This window comes from Bos taurus, chromosome 9 (genome assembly GCF_002263795.3).
Source record: "Bos taurus isolate L1 Dominette 01449 registration number 42190680 breed Hereford chromosome 9, ARS-UCD2.0, whole genome shotgun sequence".
In the NCBI taxonomy this organism is placed as follows: Eukaryota; Metazoa; Chordata; class Mammalia; order Artiodactyla; family Bovidae; genus Bos; species Bos taurus.
This window is the reverse complement of record NC_037336.1, coordinates 90,976,570-91,003,113: the sequence shown is the minus strand read 5'-3', so window position 1 is coordinate 91,003,113 and position 26,544 is coordinate 90,976,570. Positions and strand designations below refer to the sequence as shown.

General features: G+C 39.9%; 1 protein-coding gene across 11 annotated transcripts in view; it reads left to right on the top strand.

The window, feature by feature from the left end:
• Positions 1-26,544, top strand: part of IPCEF1 (interaction protein for cytohesin exchange factors 1) — a 167,893-nt gene that overhangs the window by 56,659 nt on the left and 84,690 nt on the right. For 7 of the 11 annotated variants that reach the window (XM_059889958.1, XM_024997091.2, XM_059889955.1 and 4 more), the window contains one exon: positions 19,183-19,235. In XM_059889958.1, the coding sequence (XP_059745941.1) occupies positions 19,203-19,235 (33 nt within the window). In that variant the 5' untranslated portion in view covers positions 19,183-19,202. Of the gene's footprint in view, positions 1-3,704; positions 3,830-18,849; positions 18,868-19,182; positions 19,236-26,544 lie in introns of those variants that run through there. The other 4 variants (XM_059889957.1, XM_059889956.1, XM_059889961.1 and 1 more) reach the window with 2 other exon arrangements.

Sequence of the window (26,544 nt, the reverse complement as noted above, 5' to 3'; positions counted from 1 at the left end):
CCTAATGTTGTCTTTTGGAAAATGAAAATTCTTAATTTTAGAGTTCCAACTTACCAAGTTTCTCCTTTATGATTAGACATGGAAATGACAGTATTTTCAATAAATTATGCTCAGTTAGTTATTAATTTGAAAAATAAAACTAACCAGAATCAAAATTCAATTGCAAGTAGATTATAGATCTAAAATGAAAGACAAAACAACAAAAAATTTAAAATAAAAGGTAAAATAATATCCCATGGCTGTAAGATAATAAAAATAACAGCAAAGAAAAAGCACTAACTGTAGTTATCTTTGCAATTAAGTCCTCTAATGAATGAATGTGACCTAGCCTTCCATTTCTTTAGATGTTCTTAAATTTCTTCCAATAGTGTTTTGTAGATTGCCTCATAGAAGGATCTCATGTCTTTAGTTAGATTCATTCCAACAGATTTGGGATTTAATGATGCTGCTATATGCATATCTTCTTACAAATTTTATTTTCATGCTATTTGTTGCTGGAATGTAGAAAGTTATTGGTTTTTACATACTGGGCTGGTATCTAGCAAGCCTTCTATATCCACTTTTAGTTTAAATAATTTGTGTTGATTCTTTTCCACGTGTAAAATCATTGTTGTTGTTCCACAACAACATGTAAAATCATATTTTCTGAAAATAGACGATCTTAATTTCTTATTTTTTAATTATTGTAATTCTTACTATTTTTAAATGAGCACTTCTGACACAATGTTGAGAATCGTTAGTATAGTCCTGCTGCTGCTGCTGCTAAGTCGCTTCAGTCGTGTCCAACTCTGTGTGACCCCAGAGACGGCAGCCCACCAGGCTCCGCCATCCCTGGGATTCTCCAGGCAAGAACACTGGAGTGGGTCGCCATTTCCTTCTCCAGTGCATGAAAGTGGAAAGTGAAAGTGAAGTCGCTCAGTCAGGTCCAACTCTTAGCAACCCCATGGACTGCAGCCCACCAGGCTCCTCCGTCCATGGGATTTTCCAGGCAAGAGTACTGGAGTGGGGTGCCATTGCCTTCTCCCAGTATAGTCCTAATATCCAAGAAAAGGTTCAAGATTTTGCCATCAAATACGCTGTGGAGGAAAGAGCTTATTGAAAATGATAGAGGACCTCATTGGTTTGCCCATGACAGAATTTGGGAAGGGCTCAGCTTGGCTTGGCTTGGCTTGGGAAGCCTGGCGTGCTGCAGTCTATGGGGTCGAAAAGAGTCAGACACGACTGAATGACTGAACTGAACTGAACTTGCTTGGCTTGGCTGTTCATCTGTTTCATGTGGTTTCAGCTGGGGTGGTTGGGACAGGAAGACCCACTTCCAAGACCACTTTTTCAACCACACATCTGTGTTCTTGGCTTTTCCTGGCACTTTGTTCTCCTGGGACTCCACATGACTTGGCTTTTCCTGGTACGGCAGTCTCAGAGTGAGTGGACTTTGTAAATGTTGTCTGGTTTCCTCAAGAACAAGTATTCCTTTTTCAGAGCTAAAATTCTACAAGTTGGAGTCCATGCATTCATACACATTCAAATTTAACTTATCTATTTAATTAATAAAACGTTTCTAAACGTTGGACATAACCAAATTTCAGTAAAATGGTGTCAGGAATAGGTAAATAATTCCTTGCTTTCTTGTGATGACAAGACTTTTACTTTTGAGGTTAAAATTATCTAGGGCAGTGGGAGGGTGGCAGGTGCATATATAAGTTGAATGTGAGAAGATGGGTATAAAACTGTGTGTAGGTGAGGTGTGGGTGAGAAGGGAGTATGAAATGAAGAGAGCAGGCAGGCCACAGGAAGCCCGGCAGACCACAGGAAACAGGCTGGAAAAAAAAAAAAAAAAAAAGCTTTACTTAATTAAAAGCAAGAATAAAACAACCCAAAGACAATGGAAAATCTCACACATAAGGTCTCTGAAGAGGTGGAAACCAAAAATAAGCACACATATGTTCAGAGAAACACAAGTGGCTGGTCAATCACATTCTACTCTCATTTTTGTATTATTTCTCAGGACTTTATGTCAATGATAGTCTAATTAAAAAAAGAGCAAAAATTTCCTGTAGAAATGAACATAAAATAATATTTTGTAAAACTTATATATCCAGCTTTATGATTCCAGTAGTTTTAAAAACTGCTCAATTGACGTCTAAAGCGTGTTAAATTAGAGAGAATGGTCTTTTGAGTCCCTCTCTGGTCTCAATAGTGTACATATATATTTGTCCACTAGGTGTCTCTTTGCATATATATTATGATTCCAGAGACAGCTAATCTAGTTCTGAAGGCAACAGTACATGGACTGTGTCAACAAATGTCTCAACTTGGGGGTATTTAAGAATGGCTTTTGACTCAGCAGGTAAAGAATCTGCCTGCAATGCAGGAGACACAGGAGATTCGGGTTCAATCCTGGTCAGGAAAATCCTTTGGAGGAGGAAATGGCCACCCACTCCAGTAGGCTTGCCTCAGAAATCCCATGGACAGAGGAGCATGTCAGGCAACAGTCCATAGGGTCACAAAAAGACATGACTGAGCGACTGAGCACACGCACACACACACACACACACACACACGAGAATGGGTTTAATAATTTAACAGCTCTTCTTAGATAATAAATAGATATACATCTCTTTAAAAATTTTGGAGACATTAACCAAGAATTTGTCAGCAGACACAAAAATCAGATACTTGCATCAAGGTTGTTGAGAGACTGATACAGATATGTAGGACGGCAACCAGGAAGTGAGCCCTACATTATTTATGAATGAAGTCTTGGCATGGGTGCTTAATTTGAAAACAAACTGCATTTGAGTCTCTGATGTCTCTTTCTAGGTACTATATTCCTTGCTGATCAGATCCTTCAAAATCACCCTGTGGCAGCGGATCTGTAGCCCTTTGAGTGCATGCTTAGTCGCTCAGTTGTATCTGACTCTTTGCAACCCCATGGACTGTAGCCCACCAGGCTCCTCTGTCCATGGGATTCTCCAGGCAAGAATACTGGAGTGGGTTGCCATTTCCTCCTTCAGAGGATCTTCATGACCCCAGGACTGAACTCATATCTCTTAAGTCTCCTGCATTGGCAGGCAGATTCTTTACCACTGAGCCACCTGAGAAGGTCAGCCCTTTGAGTAAAAGATGTCAATTGTGGTGAGTCACATAAAGCTTCTCTGAATTGTTCAAATTTGGTACATTGTTTAAATTTACTCTAACTTGTCCTTAAGTAGAGGGAGGGTCAGAATAAGTCAACAGATATTTATTAGGTGCCTACTGTATGCCTGGCCTGGAGTGTCTACAAGAATTATGGCACTCAATTTATTCTTTAAGAATGTGATGAGATTTACTATTTGCAGAAAAATTAAGGATGCTGTTAAGGAGAAGTTGAAAAGGCAAAGTTTATTATAAGAGGCAGCATTGCTAATATCCAAAGGACCCCAAGATGGGAGTCTGAAGACTTGAATTCAAATTTTGCCTTTATGACTTGCTAGCCATGTGAAGTAGCTAGTCTATGTGCTCTGAATATCAGTTTCTTTATTTGTGAAAGTGTAGGTATTGTTACTTTACTGAGTTGAAGTGAAGACTGCAAAGAATTTTTGAGAATCCTGCCGAGTGTCACTGTATCTAAGAGAAGTCGCCTTTTTTTTTTTTTTGATAAAGTCTGTACCTGTGCTCAGATGCTTAGTTGTGTTTGACTCTTTGCGACCCCATGAACCCACCAGGATCCTCTGTGCATGGGATTTCCCAGGCAAGAATACTGGAGTAAGGTGCCATTTCCTCATCCAGGGCATCTTTCTGACCCAGGGATCGAACCTGCGTCTCTTACCACCTCCTCCTGCATTGGCAGGTGAGTTCTTTACCACTAGTGCCACCCTGGGAGCCCCTTGGTTAAGGCAGCCTTTCCTGTGCTGATGCACAGCAGGTTAGCTCCTTATGGTCACGACCTCTGCTTTTAGATTGGGCCTCATGCATTATTTTGCAAAAGCAGCAAGTCCCATCGAAACAATGTTTCCCTAGAAAGAATCAGCCAAACAAAAGAAGAATTTTTGTCCAACTCCAGAGCAATGGGTACAAGCAGCAGGCAGCTTTTGTAATAGTTTTTCTAGCTTCTTTCTAGCCTGCAATGGTTCCATAGAGGAGGGCACTGCTGCATGGAGTTATACTTACTCACTTTTGTGGAAAGAGGGTTCAATGGAAGGTTGTTGGGTAAAGCTTAATTAAGGTGACAGGTTGCCTCAGAGCAGTGTAAACACAGTCTGGATATCACAGTCAGAAACATGTGCTCTCTTCCAGAGAGAGAAAATATGCCTGCAAGTCACATGGAGAAATTTAGGGCTGCAGATTGTAGAAAGGGAAGGGTGATCATTTGCCATTCTTGTCTGGCCCATCTTAGCACGCAGCATCTACTCTGGCCCATACAGGCTGGAGTGAAGTGAATGTAAGGATCAGGTGTTGCCTAGGAGCTGCCACTATGGACAAACAGGGGTGTATGTACTTCGGGACACCCTGTAGCGGACCTAATAACTGATCCTTTGTGAGAAGGGCTACCAGTGGTTCCTGTGGCCTTGTCATATGCCTGGAAGCCCTGTTCATACTTGATGGAGCATACTGGGGCTAGACAGACTGGGGCTAGAGGAGGTTCCTTGGGTTTCCATCACAAATCTTATAAATCCAGCCTCAGCACACAGCTAGTTTGAATGGTAGAATTACTGACTCCTAGAAGTTCCTTCCATCTGTCACTGGTGTAGGAGAGGAGGCAGGTACTTTGCAGGCTTTATCTGCATTGGTGCACGAAGTTGCTACTATGGTGTGCATTTTTGTGCGTGTGTATGTTGAGGGGGTGGGTGAAAGTATATTTTGCAGGCCCCCTGCCTTTATACATAATTTGAAGAGCCAAAAATCAGTGTGCTAGCTCAGTTCTGGAGGGCCGGTGGGGTTAATCTGGGCTGGCATCATGGAATTTAAGACAGTGGGGAACAGAATTGATCCCATAGGTATGAGTCCCACTGGTCTCTGGGCATCTGGTTGACCCCACTAGCTGTTAAAGGGAAAGTGCCTTCTTGGGAGCAATGAGCACAGGGCACACGTGGGCAGCACTGGCTACACCGGGAGGGGGATTGGCAGGGCTCCAGTCGCTTGCCAGAGCCCTAAGGCATGCTGGGTTGCAGATCATAATCTGTGAATCTTTCGGGTTCTGGAAGCTGCAAAGGGACCTATATGTCTGAGGTCAAAGATGTAAGGGAGCTTCGTGCCTCGCTAAGCTGGGGCGGCCACCAGCCTTCTGGGTTGGTGCAGGTTCCTCCAAGAGGTAGAAGAGGGATTGTTGGTCATCGCTTACGTTGCTTGTTACTATGGTAAAAATGATTGTTTAGGGATAGAGATTGACATTATTGGCTGAAAGAAGGGCTTTTCCATCTTAGATTTGTGGACTTTTATGTCTAAATTGTGATTGTCAGGGCTGAAAGCTTATGTGGGAAGGTAGGAGGGAGAAGAAAAGATGAAGGCTGCCAATTTCCCGAGACGATGGATCACAGCATTTCGGTGGTGTTGAAAATAAAGTAATTTTAATTATAGTTTCTGTTTAAAAAAAGCTGCGACTCTTAAAACCATCTGTCGGATTATCTTCAAAGTGGAGAGACCGCAGAAAAGAAATGTAGTGAAATGCGTGGAAGAGTTAAAGACAAAAAAGAGAAAATAAATGAAAGAAGAAGAATAAGACTTTTAAAACTTGTAGGAGAGATGGATTGGGACAGAATGACAATAAAGCTAAAAGGAAAAAGTTTTCAATAATTTGAATAAATTTTTCCCTTTCATAAATTTCCTGGACAAAGTGATAACCACAGACAAGCCCACCCAATACGTGCATGCTCCCAGGGGGTGGGGATGAAGGGGGAGCATCTTGAATTTTGCTCCCTTCTCTTCTACTCTGCCTTAATAAGAGATGTCGTGCTAAGGAGCAAAGCTAATGGATTGTTTCATGTTCTTCACTTTTTTATCTGAGCAAAGACGCATTTTCTCTGCTGCTCCCATGGTGTTGCTATGATGGACAGTCACTTAACAGAAGACGCTTACAGGCTGGTGTCATTGCTAGTTAAGCGTGTACTTTGTTGTCACACATTTTCCATGCTTTTTTGATGATTGAGAGTTCTGCCTTTAGGTGACCAGCATTTTTCTGCTTCTGAAGAGCTCTAGTTTTTGGATTAAGAATAATGCACATTGTTTGCCTATGCTCTTGGATTGTCTATAAATCCATTTACTGTTCTGAGAGTGTCTTGTTGAGTGCTAACACTGTAATTTTAAAGGATAAGCCTGTTGTGAATGAATCTGTTGGCTTTTAAACTTTTTGTTCATTATGTTGTTTTCACTTAAGGCTCCATGAAAAAGAGAATAAGCCTAGCCCATAGTTTTTTTCAAACGGAAAACTATCTTGAGATCATAATAAATTGTCTTCTTTAAAATAAAGAAGGCAATTTTTTATTTATATAGATATAAATAAAGACAATTCTTTATTCTTCTTTAAAAGGGTAGGCATGGTACTTGTTTCACTACATCATCCCCAAAGATAATTTTAAGACATAATTAAGACAGTTACTTTTGGATCAATGGAAACTATAACTGCCTTTAGTGAATTTTTTTAACTTAAAAAATGCTAATTATCAACTGTCTGCTTTATCAATAGTGCATTTGTTGTGTATTGATATTCTTTTTTTTTTCAAGTTCTTTTTTTAATACACACAAAATATATATATATATTTTAAAATTTTATTTTATTTTTAAACTTTACAAAATTGTATTAGTTTTGCCAAATATCAAAATGAATCCGCCACAGGTATACATGTGTTCTTAATTTATTTTCTGGTTTTAAAATGATATAGGACCAGAATACGTATTTCTACTTAACTAGTTTACCAAAAAGTTTCTAAAATAAATTGCTAGAATGAAGTTTTATTTTGTTAGGATAAAACAAAAAGGAACGATTCTTCACCAGCATCTTAGCTAGCTTGGGCTGCTGTAACAAAATATTGTAAACAAGGGGGCTTATCAACAACAGAAAATTCATTTCTCACAGTTGTGGAGGCTGGAAGTCCAAGAATATGGTGTCAGCTTGCTAGGTTCAGATACAAGCTCTCTTCTGGGTTGTAGACTGCTGATTCTTCTTATAGCTATACGTAGGGAGAGAGTGAGTCTGGTCCCTTCTTATAAGGGCACTAATTTCATTTATGAGAGCTCCCCCCATACTGCATCATGAACTAACTACCGCCCAAAGTCCCCACCTCCAAATACTATCACACTTGGAATTAGATATCAACATATGAATTTTTCAGGGACACAAACATTCAGTCCAGAAAACCAGTAATAAATTCAGGAACAGTTTCGTCTGTGGAATTGTAATGAAATATATTTCCACTTTTCAATTACAGGACTTATCAGAAATACAAATATTTGATTTGATTTCATCTCACTGACTTAAAAAATAGTAATGACCTTAGTGTTTTTGCTAAGTCTCATGTGGTGTTGGGAAAAGGCAATGGCACTTCACTCCAGAGCTCTTGCCTGGGAAATCTCATGGAGGAGGAGCCTGGTAAACTGCAGTCCATGGGGTTGCTGAGTCGGACACGACTGAGAGACTTCACTTTCACTTTTCACTTTCATGCACTGTGTTCTCCAGTGTTCTTGCCTGCAGAATCCCAGGGATGGGGGAGCCTGGTGGGCTGCCATCTATGGGGTCGCACAGAGTTGGACACAATTCGAAGCGACTTAGCAGCAGGAGCAGCAGCATGTGGTATTGTGTTAAGGAATTGTTCTCCAAAGAAGGTAATTGTCTCAGATAACTGAGAAAACTATTTCCTTAAACTCTGAAATAAGGTACCAGAAATGTCTCTAGGAGAGTAGGTTAGGGAGTTTATTCAACCTTGAAGTGGGAAAGCTATTTTATTTGATGAAACCTGTTATCTAACTTGTTCAAACCCTTTAGTTGGGTGCTAACTCCATTAGGAAGAATAGTTTTCTATAATAAAGCTATTTCTGGGTAATTGCACCCATTCTAGGTAATTACTACCTCTTGTTGAGCATCCACGTGTCTCCCATATGATATTTCACTTAATTGTAACAAAATCCTATCAGCTGGTTATTGTCATTTCTGTTTAATGGATGAAGCTCTTACTATTTAGAGAAATTAGGTGGGTTTTTTTTTTAAGTTTCCACATTTAAGTGGTGGAGTGAGATCTGTTTGGCCCTAAACCATGTGTGTGCACTGATTTTAAAACGTTTTTTTTGGTTGTATATCTATAAAATAATATGGAAACCCTACGTCCTTCCTCACATTTTAAGTTGTCACCCAGAGTTTTTATCATACGTTTGCTGCTGCTGCTGCTGCTAAGTCGCTTCAGTCATGTCTGACTCTGCTCGACCCCATAGATGGCAGCCCATCAGGCTCCCCCATCCCTGGGATTCTCCAGGCAAGAACACTGGAGTGGGTTGCCATTTCCTGCTCCAATGCATGAAACTGAAAAGTGTAAGTGAAGTCGCTCAGTCGTGTCCGACTCTTAGCGACCCCACGACGGCAGCCCACCGGGCTCCTCCGTCCATGGAATTTTCCAGGCAAGAGTACTGGAGTAGGGTGCCGTTGCCTTCTCCGTTTAAATAGTTGCAAAAGATGTAATTTGTGGCATATTATGAATCTTGATAGTGAAAAAAGGTTATACGTGCGTGCTAAGTCAAGTCAATCATGTCTGACTCTTTGCAACCCTATGCACTATAGCCGGTCAGACTCCTCTGTCCATGGGATTTTCCAAGCAGGCATATGGGAGTGGGTTGCTATGCACCCCTCCAGGAGATCTTCCTGACCTGGAATCAAACCCACATCTCCTATGGCTCCTGCCACTGGGAAAGCCTGAAAAATGTTATATTCTCTTTATAACTTATTAAATATAAACAGAAATTTGATATGGTTAATTATTTTTTTAAAGTAATCTTTGGAATTTTAGATTTTACATAGCACTTTCCCCCCCCAGAACTCATATTTTTATTCCAACATTCCATGGATTTTTGTACAATTATAAAACATTTTTATGCTTAAAACTTATTAATAATCCTGTAATACATTTCAACAATATATTGCATATATTTAAAATGAAATTTATTAAAAAATTTTGAAGTGGCATAATCCTTTAAACCATAAATGATTTCATTTGGAGTGAGTCATTATAATTATTATTGGTTTGTAATTTAACAAAAAATATGAATATGTTACACATCTTGACAGATGATGATTAATACAAGAGGTAAATGTTTTTATTGAAAATGCAGTGTTTAATGACACAGATGAGATTTTCTTCCTAATTATGTTGTTCGGTCTCTCAGTCGTGTCCAACTCTTTGCAACTCCATGGACTGCAGCACACCAGGCTTCCCCATCCATCACCATCTCCTGCAATTTGCTTAAACTCATGTCCATTGAGTCAGTGATGCCATCCAACCATCTCGTCCTCTGTCATCCCCTTCTCCTCCTACCTTCAATCTTTCCCAGAATCAGCGTCTTTTCTAATGAGTCGGCTCTTTGCAACAGGTGGCCAAAGTGTTGGGTATGTAACAATACCCATGAGTATTATTTATTTCCAGTATTAGAGTTCAGAACCAGTTTTAATCCTATTACTGTTTTTTTATGTATGTGAGCACTTAAAACTATTTTTCATATAAATAAATAGGTGGGAATGGAGCACTTTTTGAACTTCTTCCAAGAATATGCCAAATACCACAACTACTTTTAATGATTAATAGACTTAAAATAGATTTTTCTTCAATTTTGTTGAAAGCAAAGAATTGGAAACTTGATTTATAAATGTTATTTGTTACTCTCGTTAGGCTCTTATATGTTTTTAATTCCTGGGAATTATACAAAAATTCTTTATCAAAACATCAGAGAATTTAACACTTCTTCCTTTAACTCTTTCACTCACAGGCAGCTTCCTTAAACTAATATTCTCAGAAAGGTTGGGACTATGGAAAAATTATTACTTCCAAAGCACTTTTGCCAGCATTATTATTATTTTCCACAAGCTAATTTTATTGTGTGCTTTATAAGTATTTTTATCAAATCTTGGTGCTACCTATTTTTTAGAGACACCATGTACCCTATAACATCGTTAGCTGAGCTGGTTCCTTTTGTCCAGACCATAAGCAAGTGTATTTCCATGAGTCTTCATAAATATCATCCCACTTCCTAATTCTTCTAAAGTATGGCTGTGTGCTTTGTATGGAAGAGGAGAACCTAGACAAAGCTTAGGTTGTTCTGACGATTCTTCTGCCGCACTCTGAATCATTCTGGTGACATTTTAGATTTCACATATATCGACCACCTCAGGAATATAGTACCAAGGCTCCAAAACCACTACATGAACTACTTAAGTGAACACTCACGTAGCCTCCATAAAGGCACGTCTCCTCACCTATGCCTCCTTGCACCAGTGTTTGCATATTATTTCTGCCCATTTGCTCTCTGACTCGGGGAGGTTTGACATCACACAGTCTCATTTCCACCTTCTGCACATTGGGAAGGGGATTTCTCATGGGCTATTCATGACAGTACTATTCCACTAAATGAAAAAACAATTGAAATTCATAGGTTTTCTTTATGGAAACTCATCTGTAGTTCAGAGCTTTTATTTTCTGTATTTTAAGTTCATTTACTCAACAAATGTCTATTTACTCAACCAGTATACAAAGACGAGATACAGAGCAATAAACAGATAGACAAGGTAAGAAAGAATGCCTGCTGCCCTCAGGTAAGTTACTATAGTGGGAGTCAGATGTTAGCAAAGTAATTGCAAAATTAAGAATCCTATACAATTATGAGACCTAAGGGGCTATGAGAACATACAAAAAGATACTGATCTCTAATAAATATAGTGGAAAGCTTTCTTGACTAAATGAGAATTGACCTGACTGTTGAAGAGCATGCACTAAGGTTCTGAAATGGGTAGAAACATGTTTAAGGAATTGATTCTTAACTACTAGACTACCAGGAAAGTCCCACTATACATATTTGGCTATAGATTTCTTCAGACTTTTCCCTCCAAGGCACTGATGTGTGACTTGTATCACATAAACTTAGATTTTTATAATAAAAAGTGAATGAAGTTCCACTGCATATATTTTCCCTACTGTTTCATTAAGAATATATTGTAAAACTCTTCTCATGTTTGGTATGGTGCTCAGTTGCTTCAGTCGTGTCTGACTCTTGCAACCCCATGGACTGTAGCCCACCAGGCTCCTCTGGCCATGGGATTCTTCAGGCACTAATACTGGAGTGGGTTGCCATGCCCTCCTCCAGAGGATCTTCTCACACCAGGGATTGAACCTGGTCTCCTGTGTCTCCTGCAGTGGCAGGTGGGTTCTTTACCACTCATGCCACCTAGGAAGCCCATAGTTGATGGCAGATAGTAAAGATTCAGCAAATGTCAGCAGTCATTGTGAATGTCACCATTGTCATCAACATCACCTTGACAAATTGTCCTCCAGCAAGGCTATAATAATTGGGCATCCCAACAACAAATTTTTCTTTTCGACACCCTCCACCAAACTTGGCTTCTAACAATTTTTTTTGTGTATGCCAGTTGTGAAGATTAAAAATGGAGCTAGGCTGTTGTTTTACTTTGAGCTTATTTCATTACTAATGAGACTGAATATTGTGGTTGTTTAGTCGCGAAGTCGTGTCTGACTCTTTGCGACCCCATGGACTGCAGCACCCCAGGCTCCTCTGTCCCCCACTATCTCCTGGAATTTGTTGAAATTCATGTCCAGTGAGTCAGTGATGCTATCTAACCATCTCATCCTCTGCTGCTTCCTTCTCCTTCTCAATCTTTCCCAGCCTCAAAGTCTTTTCCAACAAGTTGGCTCTTTGCATTAGGTAGCCAATGTTAGTCATTTGTATTTTTATGTTTTGAATTTTCCTTCACTTGTTATCTTATTAGTTTGATAATTATTTTGTTTTATAAAATTTTTAATATTTTTATTGAAGTATAGGTGACATTGTGTTAGTTTCTGGTGTACAACAAAGTGATTCAGTATGTGAGTGAAGTGAAAGTCACTCAGTCATGTCTGACTCTTTGCGACCCCATGGACTATACAGTCCATGGAATTCTCTAGCCCAGAATACTGGAGTGGGTAGCCTTTCCCTTCTCCAGGGGATCTTCCCAACCCAGGGATTGAACCCAGGGGTCCTGCGTTGCAGGCAGATTCTTTACCAGCTGAGCCACAAGGGAATATATATGATATGTACATGAATATAAATGTATATGCATATATACATTTTATATAGTTTTTCAGATTATTTTCCATTATAGGTTATTATAAGGTATTGAATATAGTGCCCTGTGCTCTACAGTAGAACTTTGTTATTTATCTGTCTTGTATACTGTTCAGTCGCTCAGTCATGTCCGACTCTTTGCGACCCCATGGGCTTCAGCATGCCAGGTTTCCCTGTCCATCACCAACTGTCAGACCTTGCTCAAACTCATGTCCATCAAGTTGGTGATGCCATCCAACCGTCTCACCCTCTGTTGTCCCCTTCTCCTCCTTCCTTTAATCTTTCCCAGCATCAGAGTCTTTTTTAGTAGGTCAGTTCTTTGCATCAGGTGGCCAAAGGATTGGAGTTTCAGCTTCAGCATCATTCCTTCCAATGAATATACAGGACTGATTTCCTTTAGGATTGACTAGTTTGATCTCCTTGCAGTCCAAGGGACTCTCAAGAGTCTCCTCCAACACTACAGTTCAAAGCATCAGTTCTTCGGCACTCAGCTTTCTTTATAGTCCAACTCTCACATCCATACATGATTACTGGAAAAACCATAGCTTTGACTAGACAGACTTTGTTGGCAAAGTAATGTCTCTGCTTTTTAATAAGCTGTCTAGGTTGGTCATAACTTTTCTTCCAAGGGGCAAGTGTCTTTGAATTTCATGGCTGCAATCACCATCTGCAGTGATTTTGGAGCCCCCCAAAATAAAGTCTGTCACTGTTTCCATTGTTTTCCCATCTATTTGCCATGAAGTGATGGGACCAGATGCCATGATCTTTGAATGTTGAGTTTTAAGTCAAATTTTTAACTCTCCTCTTTCACTTTCATCAAGAGACTCTTTAGTTCTTCTTTACTTTCTGCCATAAGGGTGGTGTCATCTGCATATCTGAGGTTATTGTTAATTTCTCCCGGCAGTCTTGATTCCAGCTTGTGCTTCATCCAGCCCTGCATTTCATTTGTGCTTCATCCAGCCTGGCATTCTGTATACTGTAGTGTGTATCTATTAATATGAAGCTCCTAATAACCCCCCCCCCCACCTTTCCCCTTTGGTAATCACAGTTTTGTTTTCTGTCTATCCGCGAGTCTGTTTCTGTTTTGTAAATAAGTTCATTTGTATCATTTTAAAAGATTTTATGTGTAACTGACATAATACGATATTTGTCTTTCTCTGTTTGACTTATTTCACTTAGTATGATAATCTCTAGGTTCATACATGTTACTACAAATGGCATTATTTCATTCTTTTTTATTGCTGAATAATGTTCTATTGTATTCATATCACAGTTTCTTTATTCACTCACATGTCAGTGGGCACTTAGCTTGCTTTCTTGTCTGGCTACTGTAGGGTGCATGTATCTTTTCAAGTTAAGAGTTTTCATCTTTTCTGGATATAGAGGCAGGAGTGGGATTGCTGTATCACATGGTAACTATTTTTAGTTTTTAAAGAAATCTCCATACTATTCTCCACAGTAGCTGCACCAATTTACATTCCCACCAAAAGTGTAGGAGGGTTCCCTTTTCTTCACATCCTCTCCAGCATTTACTATTTGTAGAATTTTTGATGACAGTTATTCTGACTGGTGTGAGGTGATACCGCATTGTAGTTTTGATTTGCATTTCTCTAATAATTAGCAATGTTAAGTGTCTTTTCACATGCCTGCTGGCCATTTGTATGTCTTCTTAGGAGAGATGTCTATTTATGAATAGGTCTTCTGCCCACTTTTTGATTGGGTTGGTTCTTTTTCCTTTTTCTTTTTTTTTTGATATTAAGCTGTATGAGCTGTTCACATATTTTGGAAATTAATCTCTTGTCAGTTGTAGAATCTGCAAATATTTTCTCCCATTCCATAGGTTGTCTTTTTGTTTTGTTTATGATTTCCTTTGCTGTGCAAAAACTTTTATGTTTGATTAGGCCCATTTGTTTTTTTTTAATTTTTATTTCTTTTGCCTTGGGAGACTGACCTGAGGAGACATTGCTACAATTTATGACAGAGAACATTCCTTCTATGTTCTCTTCTAGGAGTTTTATGGTGTCATGTCTTCTATTTAAATCTTTTTTGTTTTTTAATTTTTACAGCGTTGTGTTGATTTCTGCCATATGACAATGCAAATCAGCCATAATTATACATCAATCCCTTCCCTCTTGAGCTTCCCTCCCCTCCCCCATTCCACCCTTCTAAGTCATCACAGAGCACCGGACTGGGATCCCTGTTATACAGCAACTTCTCACCAACTATCCATTTTACACGATAGCATATTTGTTGGTGCTACGTTCTCCATTCATCCCACTCTCTCCCTCCCCAACTGTGTCCACAAGTCCATCCTCCACGTTTGCATCTTCATTCCTTCCCTGCAAAAAGGTTCATCAATACCATTTTTCTGGATTCCATATATATGCATTAATATATGATATCTGTTTTTCTCATTCTGGCTTACTTCATTCTGTGTAACAGGCTCTAGGTTCATTCACCTCACTAGAATTGACTCAAATTTGTTTTTTTAATGGCTGAGTAATATTCCATTGTAAATATGTACCATGTATTCTCTATCCATTCATCTGTCTATGCACAGGATTGCTTCCATGTCCTAGCTGTTGTACATGGTGCTGCAATGAACACTGGGGTACATGTGTCTTTCAGAACTCTGTTTTTTTCAGAGTATATGCCCAGTAGTGGGGTTGCTGGGTCACATGGTAGATTTTTTCCCTAGCTTTTTAGGGATACTCTGTACTATTCTCCATAATGGCTGTATCAGTTTACATTCCCACCAACAGTGTAGGAGGGTTCCCTTTTATCTATATCCTCCCCAGCATTTATTGTTTGTAGATTTTTTGATGATGGCCATTTTGACTGGTGTGAAGTGATACCTCATTGTAATTTTGATTTGCATTTCTCTAATAATTAGCAGTATTGAGCATCTTTTCATGTGTTTATTGTATGTCTTCTTTGGAGAAATGTCTGTTTAGGTTTTCTGTCCATTTTTTTAATTGGGCTTTTTGTTTTCCTGACGTTGAACTGTATGAGCTGTTTATATATTATGGCGGTTAATCTTTTGTCAGTTGTTTCATTTGCAATTATATCCTCCCATTCTGAGGGTTGTCTTTTAATCCTGTTTATTGTTTCCTTTGCAGAAGCTTTTAAGTTTAATTAGGTCCCATTTGTTTATTTTTGTTTTTATTTCCATTACTCTAGGAGATGGATCAAAGAGGATCTCGCTGTGATTTATGGCGAAGTGTGTACTGCCTATCTTTTCCTCTAAGAGCTTTGTAGTTTCTTACATTTAAGTCTTTAATTCATTTTGAGTTCGTTTTTGTGTATGGTGTGAGGGACTGTTCTGACTTCATTGATTCACATGCAGCTGTCAAGCTGTCGCAACAACACCTGTTGAAGAAGAGACTGTCTTTTCTCCATTGTATACTCTTGCTGCTCTTGTCAAAGATGAATCAACCACAGGTCTGTGGGTCTGTTTCTAGACTCTTTATTCTGTTTCATTGACCCATATGTCTGTTTTCATGTCCTTGCCATGCTATTTTGATTACCGTAGTTTTGTAGTATTGTCTGAAGTCTGGGAGAGTCTTGCTTCTTGTTCTTTTTCTTCAGGATTGCTTTGGCAATTCTGTGTATTTTGTGGTTCCATATGAATTTTAGGATTGTTTAATTCTGTGAAAAATGTCATGGGTTATTTGTAGGGACTGCATTGAATCTGTAGATTGCTTTGGGTAGTGTGGTCATTTGTAATAATATTAACACTTCCAATCGAAGAGCATGGGGTATCTTTCCATTTCTTTGAATTGGCTTCAGTTTCCTTTATCAATGTTTTATAGTTCTCAGTGTGTAAGTCTTTCATCTCCTTGATCAGGTTTATTTCAAGGTGTTTTTTTTTTTTTTTTTGACATGATTTTCAAAGAGATTGCCTTTTTACTTCCTCTTTATGACTTTTCTTTTCTCCCTGTATCTGGATATGTTTCCTTCTTTAGGTCTGGGAAGTTTTCAGCTGTAATTTCCTCAAATACATTTTTGATCCCCTTTTCTCTTTTTTTTCTTTCTGGTACCCTTATTATGTGTAGATTGGCATGCTTTATATTATCTTATAGGTCTCATATGTTGCCTTCTTTTTTTCATTTTTCTATCTATTTTCTCTTCTGATTGGGTAGTTTCTAGGTCACTTTTTTGTTTGGTATTGTTTAATTTGCTATTTATTGCCTTTAGCTCAGTTTTCATCTTGGCAATTGAGTTGTCTAATTTTAATTGGCCCCTCTTTATAGTTTCCAGTTCCTTGTTACAGTGATCCCTATTTCTAGCAATAATCTTTCTTAATTTCTTCAGAATTTGTATTACTTCCTTTTTGAACTCAGGGTCTGAGTAAACTGAAAAAGCCTGTTTCATTATTTGGTCTTTCAGGTGACTTGTCTTATTCTTTTATTGGTGAATAGTTTCTCTGCTCCTTCATTTTAGTTATATTTCTGTGACTCAATTTAGGAGAAACAGTTATCTGTTGTGGTCCTGAAGGGCTGTTTTTATGTGGGAACATTCTATATGAGTCTCATTAATGCCCGGGCTGCTTTTGGTACCTGCCACATTGTTCTTCAGGGGTGGTGTGCCAGCCAGTTCCCCTTCGTCGGGGGTGAAGGTTATGTTGTGGTGACCAGAGGCTGCACTGGTTTTTGGAGGGGTCTCCTCTTTGCTCTGCGGTTGTCATAGCTCTGTCAAGGACGGGGCCTGTTCTCCAGCTGTTGGAGTAGAAGCTCTAAGATCTGGTTCTAAGCTGCGTGTGAGGTAGGCAGGACTGGCGCACTTTTACTGGTAGCGGAGCCCGTGGGTATTCTTCCGCCAGAGCTATCCACTGGGGCATGCTTTCTGTGATGTTCCCTGTCACTCTTGTGTGTGCTCACGAAGCGCACTGTTGACGAAACTGCCCTCTGCCCCACCTCAGCAAAGGAAAAGCCGGTAGTCAGCTTGGAAGTCCTTCCGGTGCTGTGCTCCGGAAGCTGCCAATGGCGTAAATCTTCTGTGAAAGTCATGCACCCACCAGGAATCAGTTCAGATTTCAGTCCCACCCTGCGTGTGGGCCACCCACACGTGCTTGTGTGTGCCCAGAGCTTGTAGAGTGGAGCTGCACCCCCTGTGAGCAAGCTGAGGATGAAGCTGCTCTGGTGGGGCCATGCCACTCCCTTTGCACGTGCATTTACAAATAGGGTTCCCATTGGTCCCATACACACTTACAGTGGCCTGAACCATTCTTGAGGCCCTTGGGATTGTCTCTGCATCCAAACCAAATCTTCTCCCTGGTTCTGTCTGCTGAAGTCCCGTGTACCAGCAACCAGCCACCACCATGCCTTCCACCAGTGATGCATCTCAGGCTGGGGTGTGCAGTGAGGTGGCCAGGACCTTCTGGGCACCTTTCTCTCTGTCCTGCTCCTGCAGGCTGGCTGCTGCGTCCTCCTCTGAGCTCCTGAAACTCCATATCTGGTTGAGGGGTCCCAGAGTGAGAGAGGCTTTCATAGCTCAGGTCCATCCCAAGCTGCTTTGTTCTGTCCTTTCATCCTGCCCAGTTATGCGGTGGTCTTTCTTGCAGCGTTGGTTCTATGAGATCTTCAGTATTCAGTGGGTATTCTGTGAGAATTGTTCCACACGTAGATGTGTTTTTGCTGTATTTGTGGGAGGAGGTGAGCTCCATGTCCTTCTATTACACCGTCTTGGTCTCCCAGTCTACTTATTATTTTCTTATTGGTGAATAAGAGAACTGTTTATGCTATGATTTTTTAAATGAATACTGCAAATGTTTTCACCAGCCTGTGATTTGATTTTCCATTTATGTTTGACTGTATTTTTTAAACAAGTGAGTTAAAAATTAAGTAAATTGGTCAGTCTTTTTTTTATTGTGGTTTTTCTCTTTGGCATTTTACAAATAAATGTTTTATTCATATCAGTGTAATATAAATATGGCATTTTGACGTAAAGAAGGGCTATGCATTTTCAGAATTTGGAAACGATTGGTGTAAGAAATAAAGTCACATGGGGTATGGATCTGTCACTGGGAGAGGTGAAAGGCTTTTTGCTTTGCAGAGAGTTTCAGCGGCTTGTGGATGTTTAACAAGTTTGTTGCTTATCAAAGTAGATTTTTTTTCTTAGTCTGAAGATATGAGATTTTCGTCTTTTTGTTTTCATCTTCTTTTCTTGAAACCAGAGTGTCTTATTTCTCAGGTAATCCACTACAAAGTGCAATACATCAAAGGGGGCTCATCTTCATATTAAAGTTGAGATTTCTGAGGCTGAGGGATTGGTTACATTTTTGAAATTGTTCAGTTAATACCATCAGAACAATAGTAATAGATCAGATATGTCCACATCTTACATTATGTTATTCATCTTGAAGATGAAAATATTTTCACTTTTCAAAAACGTATGTTTATGTATGATTCAGTATTGTTGTTAAGTTGCTGGGTCATGTCTGACTCTTTGCCACCCCATGGACTGTAGCCAGGCTCCTCTGTCCTTGGGATTTCCCAGGCAAGAATACTGAAATAGGTTTGCATTTCCTTCTCCCGGGGAACTTCCTGACCCAGGGATGGAACCTGTGTCTCTTTCATTGTAGGCGGATTCTTTATTACTGAGTCACCAGGGAAGCCCATAGTACAATATTAAGTAGATAAAAATATATATATAATATATCTTGCTGTAGACTTGAAAGAAATACTGACACATGTGCAATTAAAATTCTGGCTTATTTTATGAACTCAGTTTTTAACAGTTGGCTTATTCTGAATTAAAAGGCTTTGTAATGAATTGCTTTCATTGTGAAATTCATCAATCAGAATACAAGTGCTTTTCTTCCTGTCAAGAAGATATACAATTTTAAGAGTGATTTCCTCCAACATTTAACTGAAAATGCTTTTTCTCTTCTAGCTTTTGTTTCTACCAATCTGATGTCATACATGGCTACTGATGGCAATGAGCTTGTAAGTATTCTTTGGAATATTCAGACTTTAAGTATCGTCAGTTTGATGAATGAGTAAAAAATTAGGTTGATTTTAAGTTCGACTAACTACTTATTGTCCATTTCATTAGTCATAATGGAATGAAAGAGCTTCCCTAGTAGCTTAGATGGTAAAGCATTTGCCTGCAATACAGGAAACCTGGGTTCGATCCAGGGGTTGGGAAGATCCCCTGGAGAAGGAAATGGCAAACCACTCCAGTATTCTTGCCTGGAGTATTCCATGGACAGAGGAGCCTGGCGTGCTACAGTCCATGGGGTTGCAAAGAGTCAGACACGACTAAGTGACTAACACACACAACAGAATTAAATGATCCCTTTGTTAGAGTTCGAAAGTTTCTTATGATCACCAAGCTTTTGTTTAAGACCCCTAGCTGTTTAAATATCATGAAACATAACCATGATTTTGACATAATATACATAAATTTGTCCCTATTTTCAATTAATTCTGGTATAGTATAACCTCTCATGCAACTTCTATGGGAATAATTCTGCTAATTATTATGCCAAAATTATAGGTTCCTTTAAAAATAATTTTATGGCCATAAATTTGCCTAAATTAGGTAAGTCAGTTAAGCAAGTTTCCTCTACTAGATGAAGAAACTCATGCAGGGAAAATAGAGATGTTGATGTAACATGATACTTCAGATGGAAGGGGATACACAGACTGTAGCCCACCAGGCTCCTCTGCCCATGGAATTTTTCAGACAAGAATACTGGAGTGGGTTGCCTTTTCCTCCTCCAGGGGATCTCCCTGACCCAGGGATTGAATCTGCATCTCTTGTGTCTCCTGCATTGGCAGGCAGATTCTTTACCATTAGTGCCACTTGGGAAGCCCCTTTATTGGTTGATTATGCAGGGAAAATAGAGAATTTAGTATAAGTAACATGACACTTCAAATAGAAGAGGCTGTAGTGCAGTGTGGGATTGGATGGTGTGCATCTTTTGGCAAATCTAATGACTTCATGATGAATGCGTAGGACAGAGTTTTTGGGGTAGAGCCAAAAGCAGAAGCAGAAGTGGGGTGTTAAGAAAATATAGTATAGACTTCCTGCCAAATAGGGAATGTGGACAGTGGTTTCCTGATGCACATTAAGAAATGGATGTCAAGGCAAATTGTATTATAATGATAGAGAAATTGAGTGAACTAGACAGCTCCTGGAAGAGACACCTTACTAAAAACCAGGACAACATATTAATTTTCTGCTTGATAACAATTTCATATTCCAGAGGGAGAGAAGGCAAAGAGCACTTTTGTTTTGATGCTCCTTCTAAATGAGGAAATCTTTGCTAATGATGAAAAATGGTGGATAGTTTGGGAGACAAGGGTGCAGAAAACCAAAAAAGAAAATGAAAATTATAGTCGCTTATGCAACCTAGGAAATTCACTATCTAAAACTTGCAGAAAGAGGGAAGTCTGATTTTTTGCACATGAATGGGTGTGTGTTTGATAATAGAATATGAATAATCACGGTGAATATAGGGAAGAACAATAAAGAGAATAAATGTGCTTCAATGGAAAATTTTTGCAAAGATTAGATATAAAGCTGTGTGTCAGTTCAATTCAGTTCAGTCAGTTGGTCAGTCATGTCCGACTCTGCAATCCCATGAACTGCAGCACACCTGGCTTCCCTATCCATCACCAACTCCTGGAGTCCACACAAACCCATGTCCATGGAGTCGGTGATGCCATCCAACCATCTCATCCTCTGTCGTCCCCTTCTTCTCCTGCCTCCAATCCCTCCCAGCATCAGGGTCTTTTCCAATGATTCAGCTCTTCGCATGAGGTGGCCAAAGTATTGGAGTTTCAGCTTCAACATGAGTCCTTTCAATGAACACCCAGGACTGATCTCCTTTAGAATGGACTGGTTGGATCTCCTTGCAGTCCAAGGGACTCTAAAGAGTCTTCTCCACCACCACACTTCAAAAGCATCAATTTTTCAGCACTTAGCTTTCTTTATAGTCCAACTCTCACATCCATACATGACCACTGGAAAAACCATAGCCTTGACTAGATGGACCTTTGTTGGCAAAGTGATGTCTCTGCTTTTGAATATGCTATCAAAGTTGGTCATAACTTTTCTTCCAAAAAGTAAGCGTCTTTGAATTTCATGCCTGCAGTCACCATCTGCAGTGATTTTGGAGCCCAGAAAAATAAAGTCAGCCATTGTTTCCATTGTTTCCCCATCTATTTGTCATGAAGTGATGGGACCAGATGCCATGATCTTAGTTTTCAGAATGTTGAGCTTTAAGCCAACTTTTTCACTCTCCTCTTTCACTTTCATCAAGAGGCTCTTTAGTTCTTCTTCACTTTCTGCCATAAGGGTGGTGTCATCTGCATATCTGAGGTTATTGATATTTCTCCTGGCAATCTTGATTCCAGCTTGTGCTTCCTCTAGCCCAGCATTCCTCATGATGTACTCTGCATATAAGTTAAATAAGCAGGGTGATAATATACAGCCTTGACATACTCCTTTTCCTATTTGGGACCAGTCTGTTGTGCCATGTCCAGTTCTAACTGTTGCTTCCTGACCTGCATACAGATTTCTCAAGAGGCAGGTCAGGTGGTCTGGTATTCCCATCTCTTTCAGAATTTTCCACAGTTTATTGTGATCCATACGGTCAAAGGCTTTGGCATAGTCAATAAAGCAGAAATAGATGATTTTCTGGAACCCTCTTCCTTTTTCCATGATCCAGTGGATGTTGGCAGTTTGATCTCTGGTTCCTCTGCCTTTTCTAAAACCAGCTTGAACATCTGGTAGTTCACGGTTCACATATTGCTGAAGCCTGGCTTGGAGAATTTTAAGCATTACTTTACTAGCGTGTGAGATGAGTGCAATTGTGCAGTAGTTTCAGGATTCTTTGGCATGGCCCTTCTTTGGGATTGGAATGAAAACTGACCTTTCCAGTCCTGTGGCCACTGCTGAGTTTTCCAAATTTGCTGGCATATTGAGTGCAGCACTTTCACAGCGTCATCCTTCAGGATTTGGAATAGCTCCACTGGAATTCCATCACCTCCACTAGCTTTGTTCATAGTGATGCTTTCTAAGGCCCACTTGACTTCATATTCCAGGATGTCTGGCTCTAGGTGAGTGATCACACGATTGTGATTATCTGGGTTGTGAAGATCTTTTTTGTACAGTTCTGTGTTTTCTTGCCGTCTCTTCTTAATATCTTCTGCTTCTGTTAGGTCCATACCATTTCTGTCCTTTTTCAAGCCCATCTTTGCATGAAATGTTCCCTTGGTATCTCTAATTTTCTTGAAGAGATCTCTAGTCTTTCCCATTCTATTGTTTTCCTCTATCTCTTTGCATTGATCTCTGAGGAAGGCTTTCTTATCTCTCCTTGCTGTTCTTTGGAATTCTGCATTCAAATGGGTATATCTTTCCTTTTCTCCTTTGCTTTTCACTTCCTTTCTTTTCACAGCTATTTGTAAGGCCTCCTCAGACAGCCATTTTGCTTTTTTGCATTTCTTTTTCTTGGGGATGGTCTTGATCCGTGTCTCCTGTACAATGTCATGAACCTCCGTCCATAGTTCATCAGGCACTCTATCAGATCTAGTCCCTTAAATCTATTTCTGACTTCCACTGTATAATCATCAGGGATTTGATTTAGGTCATACCTGAATGGTCTAGTGGTTTTCTCCACTTTCGTCAATTTAAGTCTGAATTTGGCAATAAGGAGCTCATGATCTGAGCCACCGTCAGCTCCTGGTCTTGTTTTTGCTGACTGTATAGAGCTTCTCCATCTTTGGCTACAAAGAATATAATCAATCTGATTTCAGTGTTGACCATCTGGTGATGTCCATGTGTAGAGTCTTCTCTTGTGTTGTTGGAAGAGGGTGTATGCAATGACCGATGCGTTCTCTTGGCAGAACTTTATTAGCCTTTGCCCTGCTTCATTCTGTATTCCAAGGCCAAATTTGCCTATTACTCCAGGTGTTTCTTGACTTCCTACTTTTGTATTCCAGTCCCCTATAATGAAAAGGACATCTTTTTTGGGTGTTAGTTCTACAAGGTCTTGTAGGTCTTCATAGAACCATTCAACTTCAGCTTCTTCAGCGTTACTGGTTGGAGCATAGACTTGGATTACCATGATATTGAATGGTTTGCCTTGGAAACGAACAGAGATCATTCTGTGTGAGATCAAAGCTGTGTATACAGGATATTAAAGGAGGTCACGGGCAAAAGCACACAGAGGTCACAGATCTGTAAAGACAGAATCAGGGAAACTCAGGTTTAGAGTATCCAAAATTTATGAGAAATTTTAAAAGAAAAAATGCATGTGATTATAAGCATGTGTATGTGTTATTTGGGAAAATGGCATGAAAAGAAAGAATTAGGACTGTTGAGTCCTTGAGAAAGATAATGCAGGGTTTAATTGTGATAAAAAAAAAAAAGTAATCTTCCAGCTGGAAAGCGTTTATCTTATATGTTTAAGAGGAAATGGAAATTAAGATAATGAGAGCACCTAAGGACTTCAAATGAATAAATTGATTCATTGATACATTCATTTAATGTTCACTGATTACCTCTTCTGAGTTTATTATGTGTCAGCCACCTACTACGTAGGAATTGGAGATTTAATGGTGAGTTGAAACAAGTCAAAATCTCCATGTCTTTAAAAAAAAAGTATGGCCTTGGATTTTTGAACAAAGATGGCAAATCTGATTAGCCAAGGACTAATGCATTATCCTGGAACTCCCAATCTAGGGCTCTTAACCGTGTAATATGTAACCTGCTTCCCCTTTGGTTCTGGGCACAAGTGGATTCTGTTCTTGGTGGGAACTGTTTTTGGGCCTTTCTCATTTCATGAGCCATCATCCTCCACCCCTTGACTGAATCAGCTCAGCTCTCCTTGTGTGTCAGTTTTCCTGTTATTTTTATCTCACAGCCATCAGTGTCTGGCTGGGAACGCTTAATATCTCTCTCAAGCATTTCTTCCAGCTGCTTTTCAGTGGTTACCCTACTTTATCTTTCCATTTAGAAAATTAGTTCCATTTTCTGCTGTCATTTGTTCTCTAAATAATATGTAGCACCAGAGACCTATTTTTATGCTAGGTGGTTTTGATAGGCCTGACACATTTGACCTAATGACATCCCAAATTACCCTTCATTTCCATTAAAATAACATGTATTGAGCTGCGTGTGCTGAGCTCTCTGCTTAGTGCTGGGGTACTTAGAGGAGGAGCCGACCACCTGGTGGGGGCAGGGTGATACTTCTAAGGGACTTTTATTGATCCCGACATGATAGGTATCATTGAAGTGGTATGTAAATAGTGCTAGTTCAAGAAACTAGACTCTACGCATTGAAATTTTATTATGTGCACAGTAAAAAAACACTGTTCTTTTTTTTGTTGAATTGTTGTTAACTGATAGTATGTTTCTCTTGCCTCTGATTTTCTCTCTTCTGAAGGGAAGCAGCAGGATTTTCAAAGCTAAAGCTTCAAACAGAATCAAAAGGATTAGCTCATTAAGTTCTGTCTGTTTTAACACCTAAATGTTGGGTTGGCCAAAAAGTCCATTTGGGTTTTTCCAGAGGATGTAACAACAGCCCAATATTTTCCCATCTTCGCAACACTTGCCCTCCCCCTGCTCACTGGGCTCTTTGCCTCTCTCTGCACTTGTCTCCTCCCCACCCCTCAACAACAGCCAGGGTGAATTTGCCTACACATAGACGTGATTTTTCTACTCATCTTTTCCCATCTGTTCAATGGCTTCCATTGGCTTTCAGATGAACTTTGTACTTTCCAGCATAATTTACAAGGCTCTTCGTGATGTGACTTGGCCCCTCTGAACACGGTGTCCACCCCCAAATCCTGCCATCCTCTGTGTGTGGTCCATGCCTCCTGATTGTACCTGCATTACTGTGCCACATCCTCTTATGCATAGGTCTTTATCTGGAGGCCCGGCTCTGACTCCTCAGTTTTAGGTCAGCACTGTGATGGGGTGAGACCTTGTTATCCTTGCTCAGTTCTCTTTCCTCTGTGTTGCCCTAGAAGCTGTGTTAAAACTTTCTTGCCACTGAATTGCTGGTCCTTGGCACTGAGTAACTGTGCAGTAAGGGGTGGTTGAATAAACAAAATCCATAATCTACCAACTTGTGACCTGAAAGAAAGCACTCGCCTAACACCTTTAGGATCTGGGTCAAAGATTTTGGGGAAATTTCCACCATTATGATTATATTTGGTACAATCATTAAACATCCATTGTGTAGTTCGTATAAGGCTTTCCGTACATTATACTGTGCTTCTTCATGTGGCTCAGTGGTAAAGAATCCGCCTGCCAATGCAGGAGACATAAGAGACTTGAGTTTGATTTCTGGGTCTCGAAGATCACCCTGGAGAAGGAAATGGCAATCCACTTTAGTATTCTTGCCCGGAAAATCCCATAGACGGGGGTGACTGGTGGGCTACAGTCCTTGGGGTCGCAGAAGGGTCAGACATGACTTAGCAACTAAACAACAGCAAGCAGCACGATACTGTGGTCATTCAGCATTATACACTAAATCAGTGTGCTTAGCTTTCTTTTATGATTCGTTTATCATTAAAATAAATAGATAAATAAATAATAATGACTAGTATATGAGTCTTAAAGGCTTGATTACTAAAGTCTCAGATTTCAGTAACAGCATTTTAGCTAAGGAAGGAAAGCAGCCTTAATTTAAGGATGACAAGGCTCAGAGAGAATGTGACACAACATCTTGTTTACCGTTGTACACAATTCTTTTACTTAAAGCTTTCAAGAATTGCTTTCAGGGATTGCTCTAGTGGGGAAGAAATGTCACAGTTCTCTTAGATCAAAACTTTATGACAGTGTTTTCTCAAAAATTGTTTAAAATAAATTTCCTTCCCTAAATGTTTCCTGGAAAAAAGAAATGCCAAGGGAAAACTTTTTCCTGAAATGGAAGTCTCTGCATAGAAATCTGGAGAAGGCAATGGCAACCCACTCCAGTACTCTTGCCTGGCAAATCCCATGGATGGAGGACCCTGGAAGGCTGCAGTCCATGGGGTCATGAAGAGTCGGACATGACTGAGCGACTTCACTTTCACTTTTCACTTTCATGCACTGGAGAAGGAAATGGCAACCCACTCCAGTGTTCTTGCCTGGAGAATCCCAGGGACGGGGGAGTCTGGTGGGCTGCCGTCTATGGGGTCGCACAGAGTTGGACACGCCTGAAGCGACTTAGCAGCAGCAGCAGCAGCAGCATTGTTGTCTTAGAACTACAACTACTTACCTCAACATGGGGAAAAAAAAAAATCTAAAAAATACTGA